Below are 22,326 nucleotides of genomic sequence, written 5' to 3' on the forward strand. Positions count from 1 at the left end.
GCATGGCTGGAAGTGGAGTTCTAATTTTCTGACTAGCTGCAGTGGAAGCAGAGGCAATTTTAAAATTTCCTGATAATGACAGAGGCTGAGAAATGATTCTTTACATTAACTCTGCTACATTTCTCTGTGTATTAATTTGCTTCCTGTGGCACACAGCAGTTTTAGCTACTTTTAAATTTATACAAATATGTGCAATAAAAAAGCCATTACAGCCCAATTAAAGTGTCACAGCTATTAAAGTGCCCAGAAAATAAAATTGATAGATCTGTACATGATTTCTTGTCCATTTGTGCTTTCTGGGATTGCCACACTGATAAATACACCAACATCTATTGTGATTGCGATCTATCCCTGCAGTTTGCTCAGCACCACTCAGAAGCAGCTTAGCAACTAATGGCTTCAGAGCTGTGAATAGAGAATTGGTCCAGTGAAACAAATGCTACTGGTAAGTTTCTGCCTTTGCTTACCAATCTGGTATGCTTTTTCTAAAAATGAAAACACTAAATTTTTACCTTGAAGAACAGCTGAACGGCTCAATTTTTTAAAAAGTTTGTAGGCTGGCTGTCTTGCTCCCATAATTAGTTGCAGATAGAAACAAAGATGTGTAAGTATCAGCTCTTTAGGCACAGTCTAATAACTAAAAAGTACAGCTTGCCTTTAGTTTTATTTGTAATCTAGACAAAGTCTTTTTCAATAGCTCAACTTTTTAAAACAGCAGCTGCTTTCTAAAGGAGTTTACACGTGCACATGTAAGGGAAGAAGGAGCCAGTCTCCAAGTAAGTCTTGCAGGCTTCAGTCCTTCATTCAAATGGCTATGTTCACAGGACTGCCTCAAATTCCCAGCCCCGACCACATTTACTTCCAGTCATTCCTCATAGCCAGGGAAGTATTTAAGTCACAAATGAAATTTAGAGCCTGCTGCACATCCATGGTGACAGCGCTATGGCAAACAGCAAGAAAGATATCCCTGGCTGCTCCAGCAAATGCCCGCCCAAGGCACAGAAATCTTGCCTTTCAGAGAAGCTGCTACATGTGGTTATTTATTGCTGTATTTTACAAATATTTATACAAGATTTAGAAAATTCAATAAGGTGCAAAATTGCCCCTTTTAAGGTCCGCTGAAGGCAGTGAGTGACAGTTTTCCTTAATAGAAAACATAAATCAGCTCTGAGCACTACATAATGTAGGAGGCTCAGCATGAGCACTTTGAATACATTTTCTACATCAATGGGAAGATATGTCCACAGAATGTCGCCTGTTCAGAGGCCATGTGTTCTCTATACCTATTCTGGCAATTTCAACAAAACTTGCAATACATCAGTACAGCCACAATCTTGCTACAGAATATTATCAAGTCAACCTTGAAAAGGAAAGTCAGAAAATCCTAGCATTGCTTAAGCCAGAAAAGGCAGCTTTGACTGAACTTGTTCAGTACTATGAAAGACACTAAAAAAACCCTGGTTCTTAATACTCAGGAACACCAGAAAGAAGTCGGGGGGTGGCTCTGACTACACTGAATTTTCACATTGCAGCATCTCTCCAGCAAGGATTGTGTCTGGGGGGGAAGAAAGAAAAAAAGACCCTCTACAAAAGTGCTGGCTGGGTTGTTGGGAAACTAAGTAAGAGGAAGACCCAATAAATAGTATATTTAGAATAAAAAGGAAATAGCATAAAGTTATTTATTTCATCACAAAGAAAGCTACCCAAATATTTCCAGGCAGTCACTGTCACTAAGACGAGGAAGCCACTTTCCTCCCTTTTATTTTTTAAAAAACAAACCAACAAACTACAATGCTATTTGGTACACAAAGCATATATAAAGGCAATTTTTCAGAACAGCCACTAAGGTAAAAGTGGACAAAAAGTATTTTGTGTTTTGCAGCAGTCTTGTGTGTGGTATAGTTGACTTCAGCAAGACTAACATAAGCAGACAGAGAATGGGCCTTTATTTTAAGAAGATCTAAATAACGGAAACTTTAACAAGAACAGGCAATCGCATGTCTGCTGCTAGGCATAAGCTAGCCACTACAAATTGGAGGCAGAATCCTGTGGGAGGTTTTTGCCTTCCTCAGAAGCACGACTGTAAAGGCTACTGCCAAAGGCACAGTATCAGGAGCAGTCTTGGTTGGGTATGATGACTTCTACTGTTGATAACGTAACTACAGAAAAACAAAACATACCTTTCCTTGACCTGCAAAAAGATAGATTTGTTCAGACATGCAGAAAGTTCTGATCAGAAAGAAACATACGCTCCTTTCTGAAATGTTATGCGAGACCTTCAGACAAAACAGAAGCAATTATGTGAGGTTTCAGCACATTGCCAAAGCAAACCAGACTGAACAGAAAGCAAACAATGACCTGCTGGTGCACACATACAGCACAAACGAGGTAGCTAGAAAAATCAGAACTAAACCAACCCCTCATCTTCATAAAGGTACTTGACAGTTCCCCAGAGGATAACAAACAGCATTGGCACACCTGGGAAGAAAGGAGACAAGGTTGACACTGACATTGAGAGACAGGGAAAACAGAGAGAGGGACAAACCCCCTACATAATAATGAGCAACATGATTAACTGGTGGCAAGGCTGCAGCTGCTGCCCAGCACAGATGGCTGTCAATGGTAGGAGGAGGAATCTAACCTGCAAGTAACTAATGCATGTAACTCACTTTGTCTGGGCCCCCACCTAGCTCCTAATAGGCATGAAAAATGAACAACAGACCATCACCCCCATACTTGGTATATGCCAGCTTTTCCGTGGAAAGTTCCACAGAGGGGCCAAGGGAACGAAATTTCTGGAAGCTGTGCTAGCCTCTATATTCACGCTAGAGAGGAGCGCAGTGTGCTCTGACCTGAGCCTTTCCATCCACATTTCTGCCTGTGGGTCAGCTACACTGTATTCAGGCAGCACCAAGCTCAGGCTGTCTCTTGGCATCGGGCTGGAGCACACTCAGCCCCACGTACCCCCAACAGCAAAGGGGACCATGGGCACACGACACATAGCAAGCATGCTCAGGCCTCCCCCGCAGAGAAGTCCCAAGTTTGGGCTGCGGTACTGGCATGGACTTGAGCAGCTGCAGCAAAGACAGCAGATGTATCCGGTCTTTGGGAAGAGGCTCGGTCCTATGCTTACCTGACAGTGTGTGTGCTACAGTTGGTCAGTTTATCTGGGGTGTAAAGGGAAGAGAGAAAAGCCAAATAAGCTGGCAGTCATTACTTGCTTTACAATGTCAAAGGCTCTCAAATTAATTTATTTCATTTATGAAATGCCTAGGTCTTGAAAAATAATTTTAAACTGCGTCTACCAACCAATACTCAATATAGGGAATGCCAAAAAAGCCCACAAGGAAGGAAAGCACGTTGAGACTCAACGAGCAGGATAAGGAATTTCTGCCTAAGGATGAATCAAGTTGGTCTAATTCCTCTGTGTACCTCCTTGGAGAGTGTCTGATGATGTATGTACATTGTATAGGAAGGGCAACATTTAATGTGCTTTGTTATTCCATTCTTAAGAACCAATATGGTAAGGGACCATAAGAACATCAATGTGCAACAGTAAGCACTGCACAGAGCAAATACACAGTTCCTGACAGCATAAGCCACAGGGAAATCGGTGATCTCCTGCAGTCTGAAAATCTACAAGCAGTATCTGTAATGGGTATTATCTGTAAAAACCTTCTGTCTTGTTGTACTGCATTCTTTCTCTAGTATCAGAATAGCTAAATACTACAGACACAAAAGACCAATTAATTCTCCTTAATCAGTTAAAAAAAGAGAGAGAATAAAGAGCAGCAAGAAAAAAAAATTAGAATAATAGCAAAGAATGAATTGAGTGATATCATTGGGGCAAGTGGTTGAACATGTTCCATGGATGTACTTGATACCAAGAGTACACAATATTTTGGGAGCAAAGTTACTGAGAACTCCATGCTGCTTTGATAGTGGCATAAGAGATTAAGAACAGGCTCATTACAAATCACTTCCAAACACAAATGAGCCTTTGATTCAGAGAAACTAATTAGAGTTTGAATTATTCCTTTCTTGACTTTGCTGAGAATTAAGACATCTTAATATGAAACTTACAGGATAAGACACGAACACTGGGAGCACAAAGGTGCAGGGAACGATATATCGAGTGATAACGATTTGTGGATATCTCCATCTTCTGGATACGTCAGAAATCTCTCCATATTTAATCACGTTACTTGACATTTGAATTGAGAATCTGATATTAATATTATATTTCAAAAGAGCCTAGCTAGAGAGAGGCTGGTATTATTGAACTGCATCAGTACCTGCTATGCAAATATTATACAAATTAATAGGCAGCGTGTACCAGGTGACTTGTTCAACATCCTCTGCCCACTCCCACTTGTGATGCAGGCCCCTGGTGCCTTAGTGTTGCAACACCATCAGTCATGTTATTTTCCATGCTAGCAATACACATTTAATCTGAGACAGAAGGACTTAACAGTGCAATACATACATGTAAGCTTTGAACGTCAGTGCAAAGTCTACATGCAAACCATCTGACATCTACCAAATTCACAAAGTCTTGTCCTAAGAAATGGGTGGCTCTGAACACTGTCTGGGACACACTCTCAGCAGATGGGAATGCATCCAGTTTTCCAAAGCCCTAGTCAAGATCTAAAGAGGAGGCTGCCCCAAGAACGTTCCCTAATCTACCTCAAAGTCTGCAGAAGTCATTCACAACAGCAAAAGAGCAAGTCTGCAGCACCTCTGCAATAACTGTAGTTTGCAAGGATCACTGAGGCTCTCCATAGATTAATTTACAATCTTGATACCTAAATAACCTGCATTAATTGGCACAAATGCAAATATTATTCTGGTTACTTCATTCAGTCAAGAGAAGTTTGGCTGACTTGAGCAGGCAGTGGAAGCAAACTGTATACAACTCCTTGAATAAACTCTACAGATGACTATCATTCATTAACAGAATCAGCATTGTGTTCCAATCCTGGGCTCCCAACATGCAGCTGTTTTGGTGCATCTGACTTTCAGTCCTACTCTTCTTTCTCTTGCTGCTGCTATTCAAAGAATATCAGATATCTGAGAAAAAACTGCACCCGTTTATAGGATGCACTTATTTAAAATATAGGCTGAACTCTTCCTGGTTTTGCTCTTTGTTATACAGAAAGCTCCGGGATCAATCTTTGCCCAGATTAAGTAACCACAGAAAGGTGTCTGTATTCTGGAAATGGTAACGTCTACTTTTCTCTGTACTACATCACTGCTGAAGATGCCAGAAACTGCAACAGCCTGCTCATAATAGCTTCTGCCTTGTTAATTCTCTCAGGCTGATAACTGAACAAAATTCTTTGAATACTACATGGTGATTATGAAATCTGTCAAGTGTACTAGGAAATAAGCATGCCTACAGCTCAACTAATAAAGTTCAACTTCAAATGACAGGGCACAGGGCATCTGAATTATAGGCTGAGATAATAATATATATTATAGATGATGAGAAAGTAATGGAACTGCCAAATCAACATCTTAAAACCCCACTGCATATATAAGCAGCATGACTTACTTATTTTCACTCTAGCTTACATATTCTACACCTGGACAGGTATCTGCATAGTAAGGAAAAAAAAAAGAGTTGGAAAACCAGGCATTATCCAGAATGATAATAGGATGGGGTAGGTTAGAGAAGGAAGCTGTGAGAAATTCTGCACAGGAACCACCGTTTGGTTGACATTTTCACAATGCTCCACTGTCCCTAATGAGCAGAGAAGAGGGCAATTTGTGGAGCTGCTAGTGGAAGTTACCGTGTCCTGATAACAGCATGTAGAAATCAGTCTCTTCGTTTAATGAGTCTGAGATATTTTGGTAACAGAACAGAAAAGCTCAGGCTTGTTCTGGAGTCCTTTGAGTAGCAGGTACCATGAAAGGTCTCACCAGGTGGTGCTGTTCCATGCTAGCTTCTTTACCTTACCTTGAGGTGCAAGCAAGTGTTCATTCTTACAGACACACGGTATTTCTAGCTTTGCATTGTACCACATTTTACATAAAGGCAATTTCAGGGAAGAAAGATGTATGAAGAGCAAGAGAGGCTCCCCTCATCCTCACGTGCTGATTAGAGATTCCTCCTGAAGTAAATTTGTCTCTGTAGGACCAGAGCACTGCCATTCTGCCTTAAATGATCCTTAAATAAGGACATATTCCAAATACAGCATTTTAGGACTCATGAGTTTGTGTATAAGCTCATATTTCAGATGACATCACTGGTTTCCATGTGGTGAGAAGTTCAACCTCCAAGACAATCAGGCACACAAACCAGAATGACTCTATTGCTGCCAGAAGAACTCTGATCCTCCTCTTTCTCTCAGAAACCATCCAGGGTGGTCTGACTTGATCAACTGCTTGACATACGAATGCAGGAAGTATGTGATGAGGAACTGAAAGAAGCGATAAACATGTCTAGATGTAAAAAGACTAAGAGCACTGAAGATGTGAGAAGAAAAGATGAAATGTTTTTCTTTCTAAGAAAGGAAAAGCATGAAAGAGTTTAATCCAGAAGACAAAAAGTGAAGAGAATTAAGAGAAACTCCTGACAGACTTATTTCCTACCAAGATCAGTCTGGACACAAAACCTATTTTCACATCCTTGACTGAAACACAGTTTTCATTTGAAAACACACAAGAAGTGGTCAGTGCAATGAATGCATCCTGTTGCTGCTACACTGAGTTCATACTGGGGGCTTCAGAAGGAAGGTTTCTTTACTGGCTGTGTTCCAGTCAGATCTTCCTCACAATCAGGATGTGGATTTTGACACCCTAGCCAGGCTTCCTGCCTTTAATAGCTTCATTCCCTCAAAGTATTCTTCCTCAGAGCAAGTTTGGATTGCCAAGGCTTGGAAGGAAGGGGATTATTTATTTTTTATGGCAGTTTCCCTGCTGCAAGTGCAGCTGGGTCTAAAATTGCCACAGAAGCTCAGAGAACATTTAGCTTTTTATTAACATTTTCTTCTTAGCCTTTAGTGCTGAAAATTGTCTCCTGTCATTCTTCCTGCCTGGATGTCACACACACTGTGGGGTGTTGCTGCTGTTTCCCCACTCCTCCCTCCTCCCTGCTTCTGAATGTGATCAGGTCCTTTTTCCACTAAAAGCTGCTGAAAGATGCATACAACAGCATTACAGTATAAACTGCTCTTCTCCAGAGACCACTTTATACAGCACTGACACAGCTGCTTGAAGTCAATGTCAAGCTCAGCGACTCTTCACTTGGGCTCGGACACAATCAACACTGAGTTGGTGTTCTGGACACCCTGATTAAGAGCAGTCTGCATATCCCGAGAAACAAACAAAACAAAAAGGTAATCATCTTCATCTCTGTAGTGACATTGTTTTCTTTCCCCCTTCTGCAAATGTTTTGTTCTCTCTAGAAGGTGAGATCTGTGGTCAAGGATTTCTCTTATGCCAGAGGAAGGAAGCACCAGGTACCAGCAATGTATAGCAACAGATTTTTTTTCTGCAAGTGATAATGACTGAATCAACATCCTGTTTAGCTGCTGTTGTGCTGATCTCCACACTGAAAGGAAAAACTCATCTACCTGCTCTGCCATTAGCCTATTAAGAATTTTGTTTGTTGATGCTGTTAGTGTTTCTGCTTCCCCCCGCCCCCCATCAGCTTTGAAAATGGCATAAACCGTTGTTTTTGCAGTAGGATATGTGGAACTCAAGATTGACACAAATGTATGAAAGTCTGCTTTTACAAAGAAAAAGAAGACATAAGCAAGACATTTCCCACATTAAATGAAATAGGAAAAAATTTAACACTGCCATCTCAAAGCCTAGTATGGCATGAAATCTCAACAAGGAAGTGGCCATTACAGGAATACAGTTACCTCACAAGTAATCAGGAAGGTTTATAGAATCCTATTAATATACATGAGGTTGATATAAGTGACTGACATTTTCTAAAACTACATTGGTTTCCTTAGGTCTGTCAAGCTTTTATAACTTTTCTAGCTTTTGCAAAGTACAATAACACAAGATAAACAGATTTTTCCCCTTATAAAACACTTCCAACAGCAAGAATAACTACTCATTTGAACTGATACTAAATGGACTACTGTCTAATAACATTATGAACTGACCTGAAATTATCACATAGCAAAAATATATTTGGGAAATATTTATTAATTTTTCTTTACACTCCTCACTGCTAACTGTTCCTAGGAAAACACAGACTGAGTATGGTATCTTTTACATGTTTCTGTTTGAAAAGCAGGTTTATCCTTTCCATGTTTTGAATTGAGATGAAATGATCATGTTAGACATAAAATGGGAGAAGTGCTTTTCTTTATTTACACAATTATGTGGACTTTTTCCCGTGTTATAACAAAATATAGCACTATTTAATATAGCAGTTTAAAAGCTTGGACAGTAATATGTATTGGGATATTTCTACCTATTTGAGAACTGGCCCTTACATTACAGTTTTGCTTAGGATTACCTGAGGAAATAATTTGCTCTAGTTTTTTCTTTGTTCTGAGACCTGTTGTTCCTTGAAAGAAGTACAACAGGGCAAACATCATGACCAAGAGTATCTGCAAACACTCAGGTGGACAAAAACCTTGAGGAGAATACACAGTTTTATTCATATGTACATTTGAGAGAAGTACAAGTGCAAACATATGCGATCACATGGGGGATTGCAGAAGGTATTCAGACAGCAAAAACAATACTGTATGGTCTGTAAGTGATCACAAAGTTCAGTTATAATTAGAAGAAATAACAACATGAAATGACTAACACCCACTAAGTTTGTGAACAATACATATATGAAATCTTAAAACATAAATATTCATCAAATGATGAGTAATGAACAGGTTAAAAAATTATCCTGTAAGAGGACAATTCATTAACAGAACAAAGGGTCAGGGTATCAAATCAGCTCTGACAATTAAATATATATTTTTTGTTTGATCCAGCTTTATTTTTACAGTTAATCAACTATTTCAAAGAGCAGGACACTCAGCTCAAACAGGAACCTACTGTCTCTCTGAAGCCTTGGCATTATGCTGAGGCTATCATGCTGCTCAAACCGCCGCCCCCCAGAAATCTTCTAAGCATTACATACAGCAGAAAGATACCTGGTGAGGGACCTGAGCACCCAAAAAATGGAATCACCAGCGAAGCAGCAAGAAAGAGCGGAAAAGTTCTTCATATCTTTCCACTTGTTAGAGAAGAAACTGGTATAACTGATCTGGGAGCAGTGAAACAGCAGATGCTTCTGCATTTGAAGGTGGAGAATCATTCACAAGGTTTGCACATGCAGCCATGGCTGGAATAGCAAGAAACTGTGCAGATGAGAGTTGAATGGCACGGGCAGAGCTTTTCTAGGAAGCTTGGATGAAACCCATACATCCAGTGCCAAGTTCTGGCATTGCCACTCAATTCCACAAACTCATCCAGAAATTAAATATACAGTAGCAAAACTTCCATTGTAAAGGAAGAGCAAAACCAAAATAGCATCTTCTGTTTCTGCCTTCTGCTTTTGCAAGAGACAAACTATAATTAGAAGTGATTCAGATCAAAACTATCATATCCCTTACTTATAAAACAACACAATACCCTCAGGATTTGGCTAGATATAATTGTGCTTTAATTTCCTTTCCATTTCCTCCCATGACCTCAGTCAGTGCTTCAGGATAGCTAGCTCCCTCTTTTTTTTTTTTTTTTTTTTTTTTTTTTTTTTTTTTAATTGAGGGTATGGCTATTCATAAAATATGATTAAAACATACATAGTTCAAATGTTATACAAGATGCTGTTGCTTTTGCTGCATGTCCTATATAAAACAATAATAGAAAATAGAGAACTTCTTAACTAAAACTCTCCAGCAGGAAACTGCTATTACTTGCATGTATTTATTCCCATCAAAACACCAGAAAGCCTTTGCTCCTCATATATCACTATTCAGTAGAATTGAGTAATTCACGGTAAGCCATTTATATGCATTTTACCAGTGAACTAATTTGCTAGAATATTCACAGTTGGCAAATCCATAGAGAAGGACAGTCAAAGCAATTTAAATGTTCAAACCAGTTTCTGTGAAAGCACTTGCAGTATTTACTTGGATTTACCTTCAGCTTTCCAAAAGCCACCTGACTTCCACCAAAAGCGGAGGGGGGAGAATGCAATAAAAGCACAAGAGATCATTCCAAAAATAGGATTAAACTTGAACAGTAATATATTTTCAGGCTAACTGGACAGTGAAAGAATCAAAGCATTAGCCTTTCTACAGAAGGCGACTCTGGCTCAACCAACTGATTTCAAGGCATCACAGTCCTTAATCTCAAGGTCATACATGCCCATGGCACGCACACCCTGAGCACTCTTTTGCCCGACAATCACTACTTAACCTGCTCTGCCCACATAACCAACCTGACAACTCCCTGCTAGCACCTCCTTGTTCCTCAGCCCCTTTGCATCCCCCCGGCTCACACTGCCACCATTTCTCTACTGTTATCCTTGACCAGGTACAAGGTATCATCGCTATTTTGCACCACAAGTACTTAACACATGTTTGAATGTAATGGGAAACTTTCAGGAGATGAAGCAGGGCAGTCCAGGAAAGCCCACAGTCACCTGGAATCACCCACACATATTTTGTATTGGGAAACTGATGTCTTGCATGAAAAGTACCATGTGCCTGCCATTGGTTTGGGGAGTTTCTGTGGTGTCGCACAGCCCCTGCATTATGAACACAGAGCCTCTACGCCATGAGCACCCAAGAGCTGTGCCAGCCCAGCACTCTCCAGCTCAACCAAGGTAAGGGATCGGGAACCAAAACGGAATGGAGAGTGCAGGACTTGAACTGGGCAGCATGACGATAGACACACAATATTTTTTCCTATTATATCATCTGCCAGTGTATGCAGCCACAGGTGGACATATGAAAGATCAACTTACCCCAGCCAATGCAGAGATAAAGCCGAAAAATCCTCTGCTCAGAAAAGACTGAAAGTACCAGCAGCGTGTACAGGTACATGCCTTCCACCAGCAACCAGTAGTAGTTTGCAGCCACACAATACTGCATCATCACAAAGACCAAGCGGCAGCTGAGTGATTCCTGTGATGGAAGAAATGATGTCAGATGAATGTGACGGGGCTGAGACTAAAAGTATGCTAACCCAAAAGACCGGTTCTCTCTCCTACTCTTGCTCCTCAAAACAATGCTTGCTAAATTAATCACATTTGTGTACTGAAGGGACAGAAGCCAGTAACAGGTGCTATACACAGCAGATAGATGCTTTCAACAACATTCCTCCTTTAAAAAAAATTAAAATTACACATTCTGCATTTTCCCTCAATAAGCGATGTATTATAATTTGAAAAGCACAACGCAAAGATGAAAAGAAGAGCAAGTGAAAGGTACTGTATCAACTGCAGTCAGTGAATCTTTTCACTTCCCCAGATACTCTATTCTGCAGCTGAGAATTTCTCTATTAAAGAGCAAATAATGGATGCCATAATGTTGACTATTTTCAAAAGTAAAAGCTTTTTGATAGAACAGTAATTTCGCCCAGTGCATCACATTTAAGTGCAAAATCTCTCTTGGCTGGTAAATTACAGAGAGGTGGTCAGCAGGGCTTTAGATAAGTATGAAACCTGATTACCTAATTAATATACCCATCAGATCTGATGAAACCACTATTGGATAAATCATGTGTGAAAGCATAAAGCCTAGGGGTTTTTTGGAAGGAGGGAATGACTGACAATCCAATACGAACATTTCCATACCATTTAAGATATGTATTACAATGTTATTTTCTGCCAATTGATACATTGTGGATGAGAAAAAATCAACCATCATGTGAGATTGACTATGTGGTATTAGCACTTAAGCCTTAGGCAGAGTGTCAGAAAAGGATGGGTACTAAGTATGCATCAGAAGACATACCCTTTACGACCTCAACCCTGTATTGCAGCAGCAAACGCTGTACCCATATTCTAGAATCACAAGAGCTGTACAGATAATGAAAATCCCTTTCTTTGAAGATTCAAGTACCTTTTGTATTCCAGATCTGAAGGGAGAAAGGCATGCTTTCATCATGTTCACAAAAGAGTTGTATATCCCCTCCCTTCGACCAGAAGTATTTAATTAGCCCTGTTCTTCCAAAGCTTTTCTAAATGCTTTCAAATTTGCATTTTAATCAGATGCTTCCCTTTTTTCAGTCATCAACAGATTATAAAGATCTCCAAGAATGACCAACTAATTTGGACATTATACAAAATGGACAGTCCTATCACAAAAAGTACCAGCTTAGGGAAATGAATGGCCTCTTGTCACTGCTAGAAGAAATGAACCTGCAGCATGAGAAGAAGATACGAGCATTTGTATATATAAAAAATCCACCTCTTCATCTTTCCTCTGTCTAGTAGGGGCAAACTTCCCCCAGGCAGAGAAACATGCCACGGCATCAATTACTTGCCTGTACCAAGCCCGGGGTGGCACAACTACAACTGCGTACATTGCGCTACAAGTTTCAGAGAAACTCTGTGGACTGAAGAACAGCATGTTGTACAACAAGGGTTGTACAAAATGAAAACACCTGCTGTCATGCAGACACACCACAGTGATGACTCCAATACTCTGAGAACCACCACAGTGTCTGCCCCTACCTGGAAGGAGATAAGTCCTTCCCACTGGTGCTCTTGTGTGGCTGTGCTGTACATCCACTTCACCACTGAGTCTTTAATGAAGACAGATATAGCCCGGAGGATGAAAGAGGTGAAGAGGTTCAGGTGAATATAATTCCTCGTGCAATGCAGATGTCTGTAAAAAGGAAGAACTCATCATGATCCACTACCTATGTGAAAGCTGCAGCATCACACATAGGACTGAGGGAGGAAACAAATGAGCCCTGTTGGAAATCAGGAGGTACCAGAGGAAATCCCATAACTTGAGAATGGCTGTAGGGATTTCAAACTGTCTTTGGGAAGAAATCACTATCAAGGAAAAGACACATTGAAAACTTCAGCCCTAAGTGTGAATATGTGGGGAAAGGAAGGAGACCAGTGCGTAAAGAAAAAAATATTTTAAAAGTTTAAAAAGTGTAAAAATAAAGTAATTTTCAGAAGACATATCTGAAAGGACTAAAAAAAGTCAAGTTTCACATAATGCTGAAACTATCTCTCTGAATTGACCCCAATATCACTGCACAGTTTCACCTTGGCAAGGCTCAGGAACTGGTGTGCAGTACAGTTTCTGGCTGTGCTCAAACCCACAATGAAAAAATATCCACCTGTGAATTACCGTTTTGACAACAAGAGAAAAATCTGTGTTCAGATTGCCTCCTGGGGGAATTGTAAATACTTTCTGTAGAACTAAAAGGAACAGAATTTTCACCTCTGCATTCAGAACTGAAAACAAAAAAAACAAAGAAAAAAAATCCTCTTGAATTTCAACAGCCAGCTGCAAAGACAATAAAATTGCTACTTGTCAAAAAAGAGCATGTTAAGGGATAGCAAAAGAAACTGCAGTCATATAAATGGCATCCAATGGCAGAGCACTGCCAATGTTTTACCAGCCTTATCCACAAACATTTTTCTTCCAGCACTGCAAGGGTACATGCTTTGCTTCAAAGGAAGTTACACTGGGTATGATTCTTTTTTGATGCTAAAAGATACAGGTAACATGTGTGTCGTGGTTTAACCCCAGCCAGCAACTAAGCACCACGCAGCCGCTCACTCACTCCCCACCCACCCAGTGGGATGGGGGAGAAAAATCAGGAAAAAGAAGCAAAACCCACGGGTTGAGATAAGAACAGTTTAATAGAACAGAAAAGAAGAAATGAATAATGATAATGATAACACTAATAAAATGACAACAGCAATAATGAAAGGATTGGAATGTACAAATGATGCACAGTGTAATTGCTCACCACCCGCCAACCGGCACCCAGCAAGTCCCCGAGCGGCGATTCCCCGCCCCCCTCCCTTCCCAGTTCCTATACTAGATGGGATGTCCCATGGTATGGAATACCCCGCTGGCCATTTTGGGTCAGCTGCCCTGGCTGTGTCCTGTGCCAACTTCTTGTGCCCCTCCAGCTTTCTCACTGGCTGGGCATGAGAAGCTGAAAAATCCTTGACATTATCCTAAACACTACTTAGCAACAACTGAAAACATCAGTGTTATCAACATTCTTCACATACTGAACTCAAAACATAGCACCCTACCAGCTACTAGGAAGACAGTTAACTCTATCCCAGCTGAAACTAGGACAATATGATAAACAGCAATTGTTCTAGCAAGGGTTCCAGTGAACTTATGCTTTAAATGTCTATTTTTATTGCTCTAACTTGGTTTGAAAGTTATCAGTTTTGCACTGAATAGGAAGGAGAACTTTTTTTTCCATTGGTCAAATAGAATTTTTTGCATCACTTAAGTCATAGCTTATTTCAAAACTTACCTATGATGAATATTTATTTTCCTTATGATTAATATTTATTTCCTTTTAACTCAAAAGTTGTTTCTACCCTTCAGAACTGCTACACATTTAAAGTTGAAAAAATTATGCAAATTAGCCAATTGAAGAAAATAGGTTGCAAGTCGCTGTAAGAGGCTGAATTGTTATCTCGAACCATTTGCCTCAAAGATTGTGAGGTATGAGGGACTGGGCTGTCATCAAGGAACTGTGAACTGCTCATCCAGAGCCCTTTGTCTCCAAGATGGCCGGTTTAAGCGGGACACTCCTCTGTCCATAAGGACTATTACCAGGCCATTGAGGCATCCAGGGGAGGAAACTGGGCTGGAGCTGATAAGATATTGGTTTCTGGTATCGATCATGCGAAGGTCGTGTGATGAATGAAACCTGCAGCGCATGACATCATCGAAATATGCCCTATAAAGAACCCCTAGAAACAAGTGGTGAGGGGGGGCCTTTTCTTCCTCACCAAAGAATTGAAGATTGAGGACCAACGGGACGCCGCTGGATCCGTGCTGGTGACCATCCTTGCAACTCGCACCACCGACTGCTGGCCTGAGGACCAACGGGACGCCGCTGGATCCGTGCTGGTGACCTTCCTTGACCGACTGCTGGCCTGAGGACCAACGGGACGCCGCTGGATCCGTGCTGGTGACCATCCTTGCAACTCCCACCACCGACTGCTTGCCTGAGGACCGACGGGACGCCGCTGGATCCATGGTGGTGACTATCCTTGCAACTCTATCCCGACTGCTTGCTTAATTTCTACCTTTTCTTCCATTCTATCCTATTGCTACCATTTTTCCACTTTTGATACTTTTGATAATAAAAACTCTTTTGACTATACGGCATTTGACCTCATTTGTGTCTTAGTCTCGCTCTTGGGATCATATCGAAACCTTCCCCGACATTGGATCGGGACAGTCGTTACTGAGTATTTCTGCTACAGGCAATGCAAGTTATTCAAATTGTTTCAGTCATGAAGTTATGGCCCTAATTCAGCTTCCATCACTGAAATTACAGACTTTTCTTGCATTTCTTTCAGAAGATGCAAAATTGGACACTGGAGATATATTGTTTCCTCTGCTGTATCATTATTAAAAAGAGATATAAAGGTTACTCTGTAGTCTAAGAACTTAAAAAGGCCTTCCCATTACAAAAGTGGAGAACATCAGCATTTTGGTGCCACTGAATTAGATTTTGATCCCCATTTGTTGAGGTTGCACAGCTACTGGGGAGAGGCCACAAGCAGAGGTTTCAGTCAGAATTCAGCACCTGCAACCCATGTGGGGGACCAAGTTGTCTCCAGATACACAATTTAGACAGGAAAGCACAGAATGGATCGATGGCATAGTTTTAACAATGCTCTCAGCCCCTTTAACATCTGTGAAATCTCATTTTCAATATCAGCAGCACACACTCTTGTACACTTCTCCAGTCCCTGCTTCACAGTTAAAGGAAAAAATGCTAAAGCATCTCTCCACAAAAGTCAGGGCCCAGTGACAAACTTGTTCTTTGTTCCCTGCCAAAAAACATGTGCATCCTTCATTCCTTCCTTCAAAAAGTATATGGTTGCGTTCTATGACCTTTTCACTTGGGCTGATAAGATTTCTCAAAAAAGTGTCATTGATGGGTGAAACAAGGAGAAAGCACTTATCCTGGGAGACATTTGGAAACTTCAAGACCATCTGGTGCTTTGTCAGATGAGTCCCAAAGTTGCACAGGTACAACATGTACAAATCATAATTATCATGTGGCATTCACAGAGGGTGAGCATGTATCTGCATTTCTGTAGTCATTTTAAATTTTCTTTGGGATTGCTAGCCTACGCCTCTCCTCTGGACAGAGGAGGGATAATACAAGGTGTGGTAGAATATTAGAAGGCTTGCGTCATTTCAGTTTTGGAAATTAGAAGCTAAGAGGTATGACTGACCTTTTTAAATATGTAAGGGATATAAACACTTAGGAAGGAGGAAAGGAGAGGGACTGCCTTGCTAACAGAGAGCGCTGGCACCAGAGCAAACAATCATTAACTGGCAATGATAATTCTTTAGTCAAGGAAGACAGTTTCTTAAAGATCAGAGCACTGAAGGTTCCTGACCTGATTTTGAATAAGAGTAACCAGAAGATGGAAAACTTTTTTAGGAGGCAGACTCATCAGCGTGTAAGAAAGGTGATGGGACCTGGCTATATACAGCAGCAGGGAGCAGGACTTCATGCAGAGGGACTTCCTCCCCACAACAGAGCAGGATCACATCTTTGTGTTTTCTAAATATCAGTGTCCTGTGCTCAGCATCCCCAAACTGCAGAAAAGTCTGGCTGGAATCAAGACACCTCTTGCATTTACAAAGGGAAAAAGAAAAAAAAAGATCTCTCTGTTGGAGTCCAAAGTTGTTGGGTTTTTTTTTTTTCCCCCTCTTTTTTTTTTAACCAAACCTACACAGTGTATCATTTGCATGTTCAACAAATAGTGTCTTAATTTTGATGCACTCCATGCAATTTGTTGGTGCATAGCTGGATGAACCCAATACACCAGTCTGACCAGGTGACAGCAATTTCTTTCACACAAACTTTTCAAGTTTCAAAATTATGTTCTCTTCCACATTGCAAAAGAAGTAAGAATTTCTGAAAGTTCTCCAAAAAGAGAAATTGTGTCAAAAATCCATTTCTGCATTGAAATATACCCTGCATGTGAGGTCTGGGAAATAGACAAGACTGAGCTTTATGTTCTGTGTAATACCAAGGAAGGCAAGATGAAAACTTCTGTCCTAAATGTCCTCTCACACCCCAGACTAGTGCCTCATCTGCAAGGCCACGCCATGATGGAATGCTGGAATCTCTCTCTTTTTCCATCTCTTCCAGTGGAAATTTCATTGAAATAAAAAATATCACAACAAAATATTTCAACTGATAAAAAACATCTGTTCTACGCATTCATACAGGTAACTGCAAAAATTTAGGAATTTTACTTGCATTTTGAGAAGAAATGATTGTAGGAAGGAACAGAGAAGTGACATAAGATAGAAAAATAGTGAGGTGATGGAAGAAAGGGAAAAAAATAATCAAATGTTTCTGTCAAAGTCTGATACTATCATATAGAAAAACATAACACCTTTTCTCCACTCTCTTCAGAGCTTCGCCAGTTACCTGAATCCAAGAAGAATGGCAGTTGCTATTACAAGGGCAGAGAAGGAAAGAGCATATCCAATGGTGTATATGATGGACAAATTCAGGAGCTGTTCTTCTGGTGCATCCTGAGAGCATATAAAGGAGAAAAAAAGAAAAAAAAAAAAGGGAGGGGGGAAAAGACAGAGCTCATGGGCTTCAGTTCTTTTCTCCCAGCTGCTTTCTAACTTTTCTTAATGATAATGAGAAGTCATTCTCCTACTTTCAAGTTTAAATGCACATATCAAATCAGTCTTCCACTTTCTGTATGCTCTAAAGAAATAAAAATTTAATCTTAATTCCCCAGCTGCTCCCAGGTGTTCACTTAAACAGTTGGATTTTGCAGCCAGGCTAGAAAATAGATAATGTTACATTATTTCACAATAAAGTTGGAGGCATGAATTACCACACAAGCAAGTCTTAAACAGATGGCAGGAAGCACAGACACAACTCAACCCTGCAGTAAAAATGACAAAGCTGGTGTTTTCAGACTTGAACACTTAAAGCAAGTCTCCTTACTGTGTAATGAGGGGGGTCCTTTGGCTGCATCTATACTTAAAATTAAACAAGCCAGGTCCTATTTTTTGACTCTGAGGCAAAGCATGCCTTGCATTCATACAACTAAACTCTTTTCTGCCCCCAAATAGTCTCTCTTCTGCCTCAACTATGCAACCTCCTGGTAATGAACCGTAGCCCCTGAGCGTTACAGCACTGCCTGGGAGGGAGCAACCCAAGGCGGGCCAGAGCCGCGGGAATGCTTGCACCCCCCTGACAGTCCTAGGCTGTGGCTCTCTTCAGGTTCACTGTTGAAAACATGATCACTGAGACCCTTGCTTGAAAGTGCTGGCCAAAATCTTTAGGGAGAAGAGAAGTATTTGAAAAGCTACAGCAGGTCTGAATTACAACACAGAGTTATTGCTCAGCAGCCTCTGAGGCACATTCATATTCTCTGTTCTGGTTCATTTCTAAGCATGTATCTTTGTCTAAATAGACTCAGGCATTTTACTTCCCTTCTTCAAGCTGGTAATTCTGCAATTGACTCCTGAGACCTGTGCTGTACAAAGGAATACATTCATTGTACTTCAGAAATAAGTACAGCTATTCACTGTACAGCACAGCCAGGAGGATTTAAGGTGAGCATACAGGCTGTTCCTCAGGGGTTTGCTAGGTTAATGTTTTAAAGGGAATGATACAAGGGCTGCCTTATGAAGAGAAAAGAAAAATCTCTTCAGTATGAAAGCTTAGGCAAACTATTGAGACCTGACAATTTAAATCATCTACACAGATCAAAACCACATTACACACTTAAAGTAAACAATGTTATTTTATAAGGATTCACTCACAAACCCTTTGGATCTTGTTTTAGCAACACTTGTAACATAATACCCAGCAAACTTATCAAAATAACCTCTTGTTCTCATGTAGAGGATGCATAAACCAAAGGAGACTATTAAGGGGCTCTATATACATTAGCTGGAAAACCAAGCATGGCTGTTCACATTTCAGGGAGTGACACCATGTGCACAGGGTTTTAGAATCTAGATAAGTTCATGGGAACGTGGACGCAGGTGCCAAATGACCAAGTATTACCATTAGGTACCTCTCTTCTTGGCATGTCCCAACACAGCTCTGGAAGAAACCATAATGGCAAACACAGAAAAGTCAAACAACCAGGCTTATGCTTTGCGTTAAGATAGTGCATTCTGCTGGGATAGCCCAGAACATGGAAGGGACAAGGAATAAGGCTACAAATTAAAGGAAAAAGTTAAATTTAACATACTTGGAGAATTAGAAACTATCTCTTTTCCCATCTCCTTCTAGTCTGCAGCCATTTATTCTTTCTGAAGAACAAGGCACTGAGCAACAGGAACTCTAGAGGACACAGATCCTGCAGCACTTGGGAATTTCATATACTTGAACTGTTTTGGCTAGGTATGTACTAGTTCCCACTATGCTGGGACAGACAGAGTACACTCAATTTATGCAAGGAAAAGCATCACCCTTGGAGGCTCACAGCAGCAATGGTATCACGTGTCATGAGAACGCACACAGTGTGCTAGCTGACGCCAATGGCTGACAAAAATCCCCTGGAAATCCCTACACTCTCCTTCATTTGGTGCCAGGTGTCTCAGTTCCCTACAGAGTATAAAGCAATAGGGCAAGAAAATAACACTGACGAGCCTAATTCCATTGCCCACAGCAAATTAAGGTAAAAAGACAAAAACACCCCCAAACAAACAAAAAGCAGGGACTGCCCCTGCTCAAAGGTGAAAAGCAAATATCCTTCAGTTCAGTTGACCTTAATTGCCTTAATAGCTGCTAACAAGACAGAGAGAACAAACAGTCACTTTATTATAATGACGTGCCAATGGAAGAAAAGGCAAAGGAATAACATTAGGCCACTCCTTCAGTTCGGGCAGGCTGCAGTTGAGCCCCCCGCACTGCACTGCAGCTAGGACTACCTGGGTTCACTTCTCTTAGCTCTCTCACATAAATTTAAACCTGCTCTTGTCTATGCTTCACATTCCCTTTGTTGAAGGGGAGAGGCCTGATGTCCCTTACCATTAGGTTCACTTAAGTGAGGCACCCAGGATGGGTCAGTAAAGATTACTTTGACAGGACAAAAATGCCCGGACATCAATGACTGTATTTTTCTGCTCTTCTGTTTTGGTCTAAACAACAGCAAGAGATGGAAACTCTTACCTGGTCAGAGGCCTCACACTCAGACAGGTTCCTCCAGGGCAGGGTTGAATTCTCCTTCAGCAGCCACGTCCCCTCCGGGGTGCAAAACCGGTACACCTGCCCATGCAGCACTGCCAGAATCAAAACAAGCCATGGGGTTAATGGGAGGAGAGCCTGCTTGCGGGGCAAGGTGTGCAGAGTAGTCCGAGGCTTGGTGCAACCTTTCTTCCTCAACAATTGCTCTCCTGGCTGGAGGGGGAAGCCGCAGCATCACTGGGGGAGTACTTCGCCCACTCTCTGCCTGAAGTAGACGCTGCTGCTGCTTGTCCTCAGGGCCAGGGAGCAGCCTGGGAGGACACGGCTGCAAAGGGATCAGACGGTGCATACTCCAGGACAACTGCTACCCTTCAGCAGCAACAACAGTCTGAAATAGTTGCTGCCATCTTTGTGTGGATTTCACAACACACATAAGTTCCAGGTCACTGAAATATTAGATTTTAAGACACACAAATTATGGAAATGTTAAGCCTCAGCTACAAAATTCTCAAGGAAAAGAAGATGCACAAAGAGTAAATGTGCTTTTTCTTTTCTGAGATCATGCAGACCCAGAGTCAGAGAAACCTCGGAACAGGTATGCTAACACAAGCTCCTCAAAATGTAAATGCTTATACAAACATCTGCGCTACAAAACGAAGCTGTAAATCTTTGCCAAAACTACCCACGTACTCTTTTTATTTCTTCTGTCTTTGTGTTCGAATAACAAAAGCAGCAATAAATAAAATGTCTTTCTGAAGAACTTAGCAGCTTGATCTTCTAAAAGCAGGTACAATGAAATGGCTCATAATAAAATTAGATCAGACTGAAGCACCAGAATGAAAGTACAAAGGGGAAGGAGCACTCAACCATAGCGTATCAAAAGAAACCCTCTCTCTGGTGTCTGGAGTATTGGGGAAGTCTAACAACTTTTACAGATGAACATAAGCAACCTGGAGATGCCCCTGTAAGAGAGCATAGCTAGAGTAATGATGTCGGCTGCTTTGCAAAGTTTCTTACTAATCACACTTGTGACCCAGTAAACTGACGTATTCTATGTTATGAAGCTACCCCTCAAAAAGCAGTGCTGGGTCAATCCCTCAACCAGGGTTAGCCTCTACAGAGGCAATGTTCTGAAACAGACACTTATAATGTTCTGAGGTGTGAGAAGCCAAGTTAAGAGGATTCAGTTCTACATGGATGTCAAAATACCTCCCAATAACAGCTTTTGCTCAAACGCAGCCTTGCCTGCTGCAACCTCATCCTGTTGTCAGCTCCCTCATTACTGCAAACTAGAACTTGTTAGAACTGAGCATTTCTGTGCAATGGGAGAATATTAAAACTTATTTGAAATTATAACAACCCAGTAGGCTATTTGCATATTAGTTGACAACTGGTAATTTGTTTGATAATTGTCAGCAGTAGACTAGTAGTAGGTATTCTAAGTGAAGAATGATGTTTTAAAAAATAATACAGATAATCCTACTCTAATAAGGCATTTCTAATGAGTATGCTAAATGGTAACTGATAATGGTTTTGGCAGGCATAGTCTATTTGCTTTTGTAATTGATGTCTTGAATATATCAGTAAGAGATAACATAAAGATGATATAAAAATTAAGTTATGCCTGGTGGAGGTTTTTCCTTACTATTAAGGATATCTGCGTATGATTACACAAAAACAGGAGAGATTAGGTCAGCACATGCAACATACACACTCACGTCCACTAACTGCTATGAACATTTTGTCACCTGCGCTCATCATCTACTGCCAGTGCCAACCACCTCCTTCGGTCAGGATGCTGCTACAATGTTATGGATCTTACACCTGATGGAGGGCAGCAAGTAGGAAAGCATCATTTTGTCTCCCCTCAGGATTAACGGACAGCAAATTGAAGCAAGCCACTCAAAACATCTATGCAAAGGCAGTTCTAGCAATCAGGAATCAGTAAATATCATATATATTAGAAGCCAACAAAGGTGAAAT

General features: G+C 40.9%; 1 protein-coding gene across 2 annotated transcripts in view; it reads right to left on the reverse strand.

Moving 5' to 3' along the window:
• The window catches only part of GLP1R (glucagon like peptide 1 receptor), an 85,895-nt gene that overhangs the window by 14,682 nt on the left and 48,887 nt on the right, over positions 1 to 22,326 (reverse strand). For both annotated transcript variants that reach the window (XM_030036095.2, XM_030036096.1), the window contains exons 4-8: positions 20,329 to 20,438; positions 17,608 to 17,714; positions 12,656 to 12,809; positions 10,943 to 11,102; positions 2,418 to 2,478 (exon numbers count right to left, since the gene is read on the reverse strand). In XM_030036095.2, the coding sequence (XP_029891955.1) occupies positions 2,418 to 2,478; positions 10,943 to 11,102; positions 12,656 to 12,809; positions 17,608 to 17,714; positions 20,329 to 20,438 (592 nt within the window). The remainder of the gene's footprint in view (positions 1 to 2,417; positions 2,479 to 10,942; positions 11,103 to 12,655; positions 12,810 to 17,607; positions 17,715 to 20,328; positions 20,439 to 22,326) is intronic.

Source organism: Aquila chrysaetos, chromosome 13, assembly GCF_900496995.4.
Source record: "Aquila chrysaetos chrysaetos chromosome 13, bAquChr1.4, whole genome shotgun sequence".
In the NCBI taxonomy this organism is placed as follows: Eukaryota; Metazoa; Chordata; class Aves; order Accipitriformes; family Accipitridae; genus Aquila; species Aquila chrysaetos.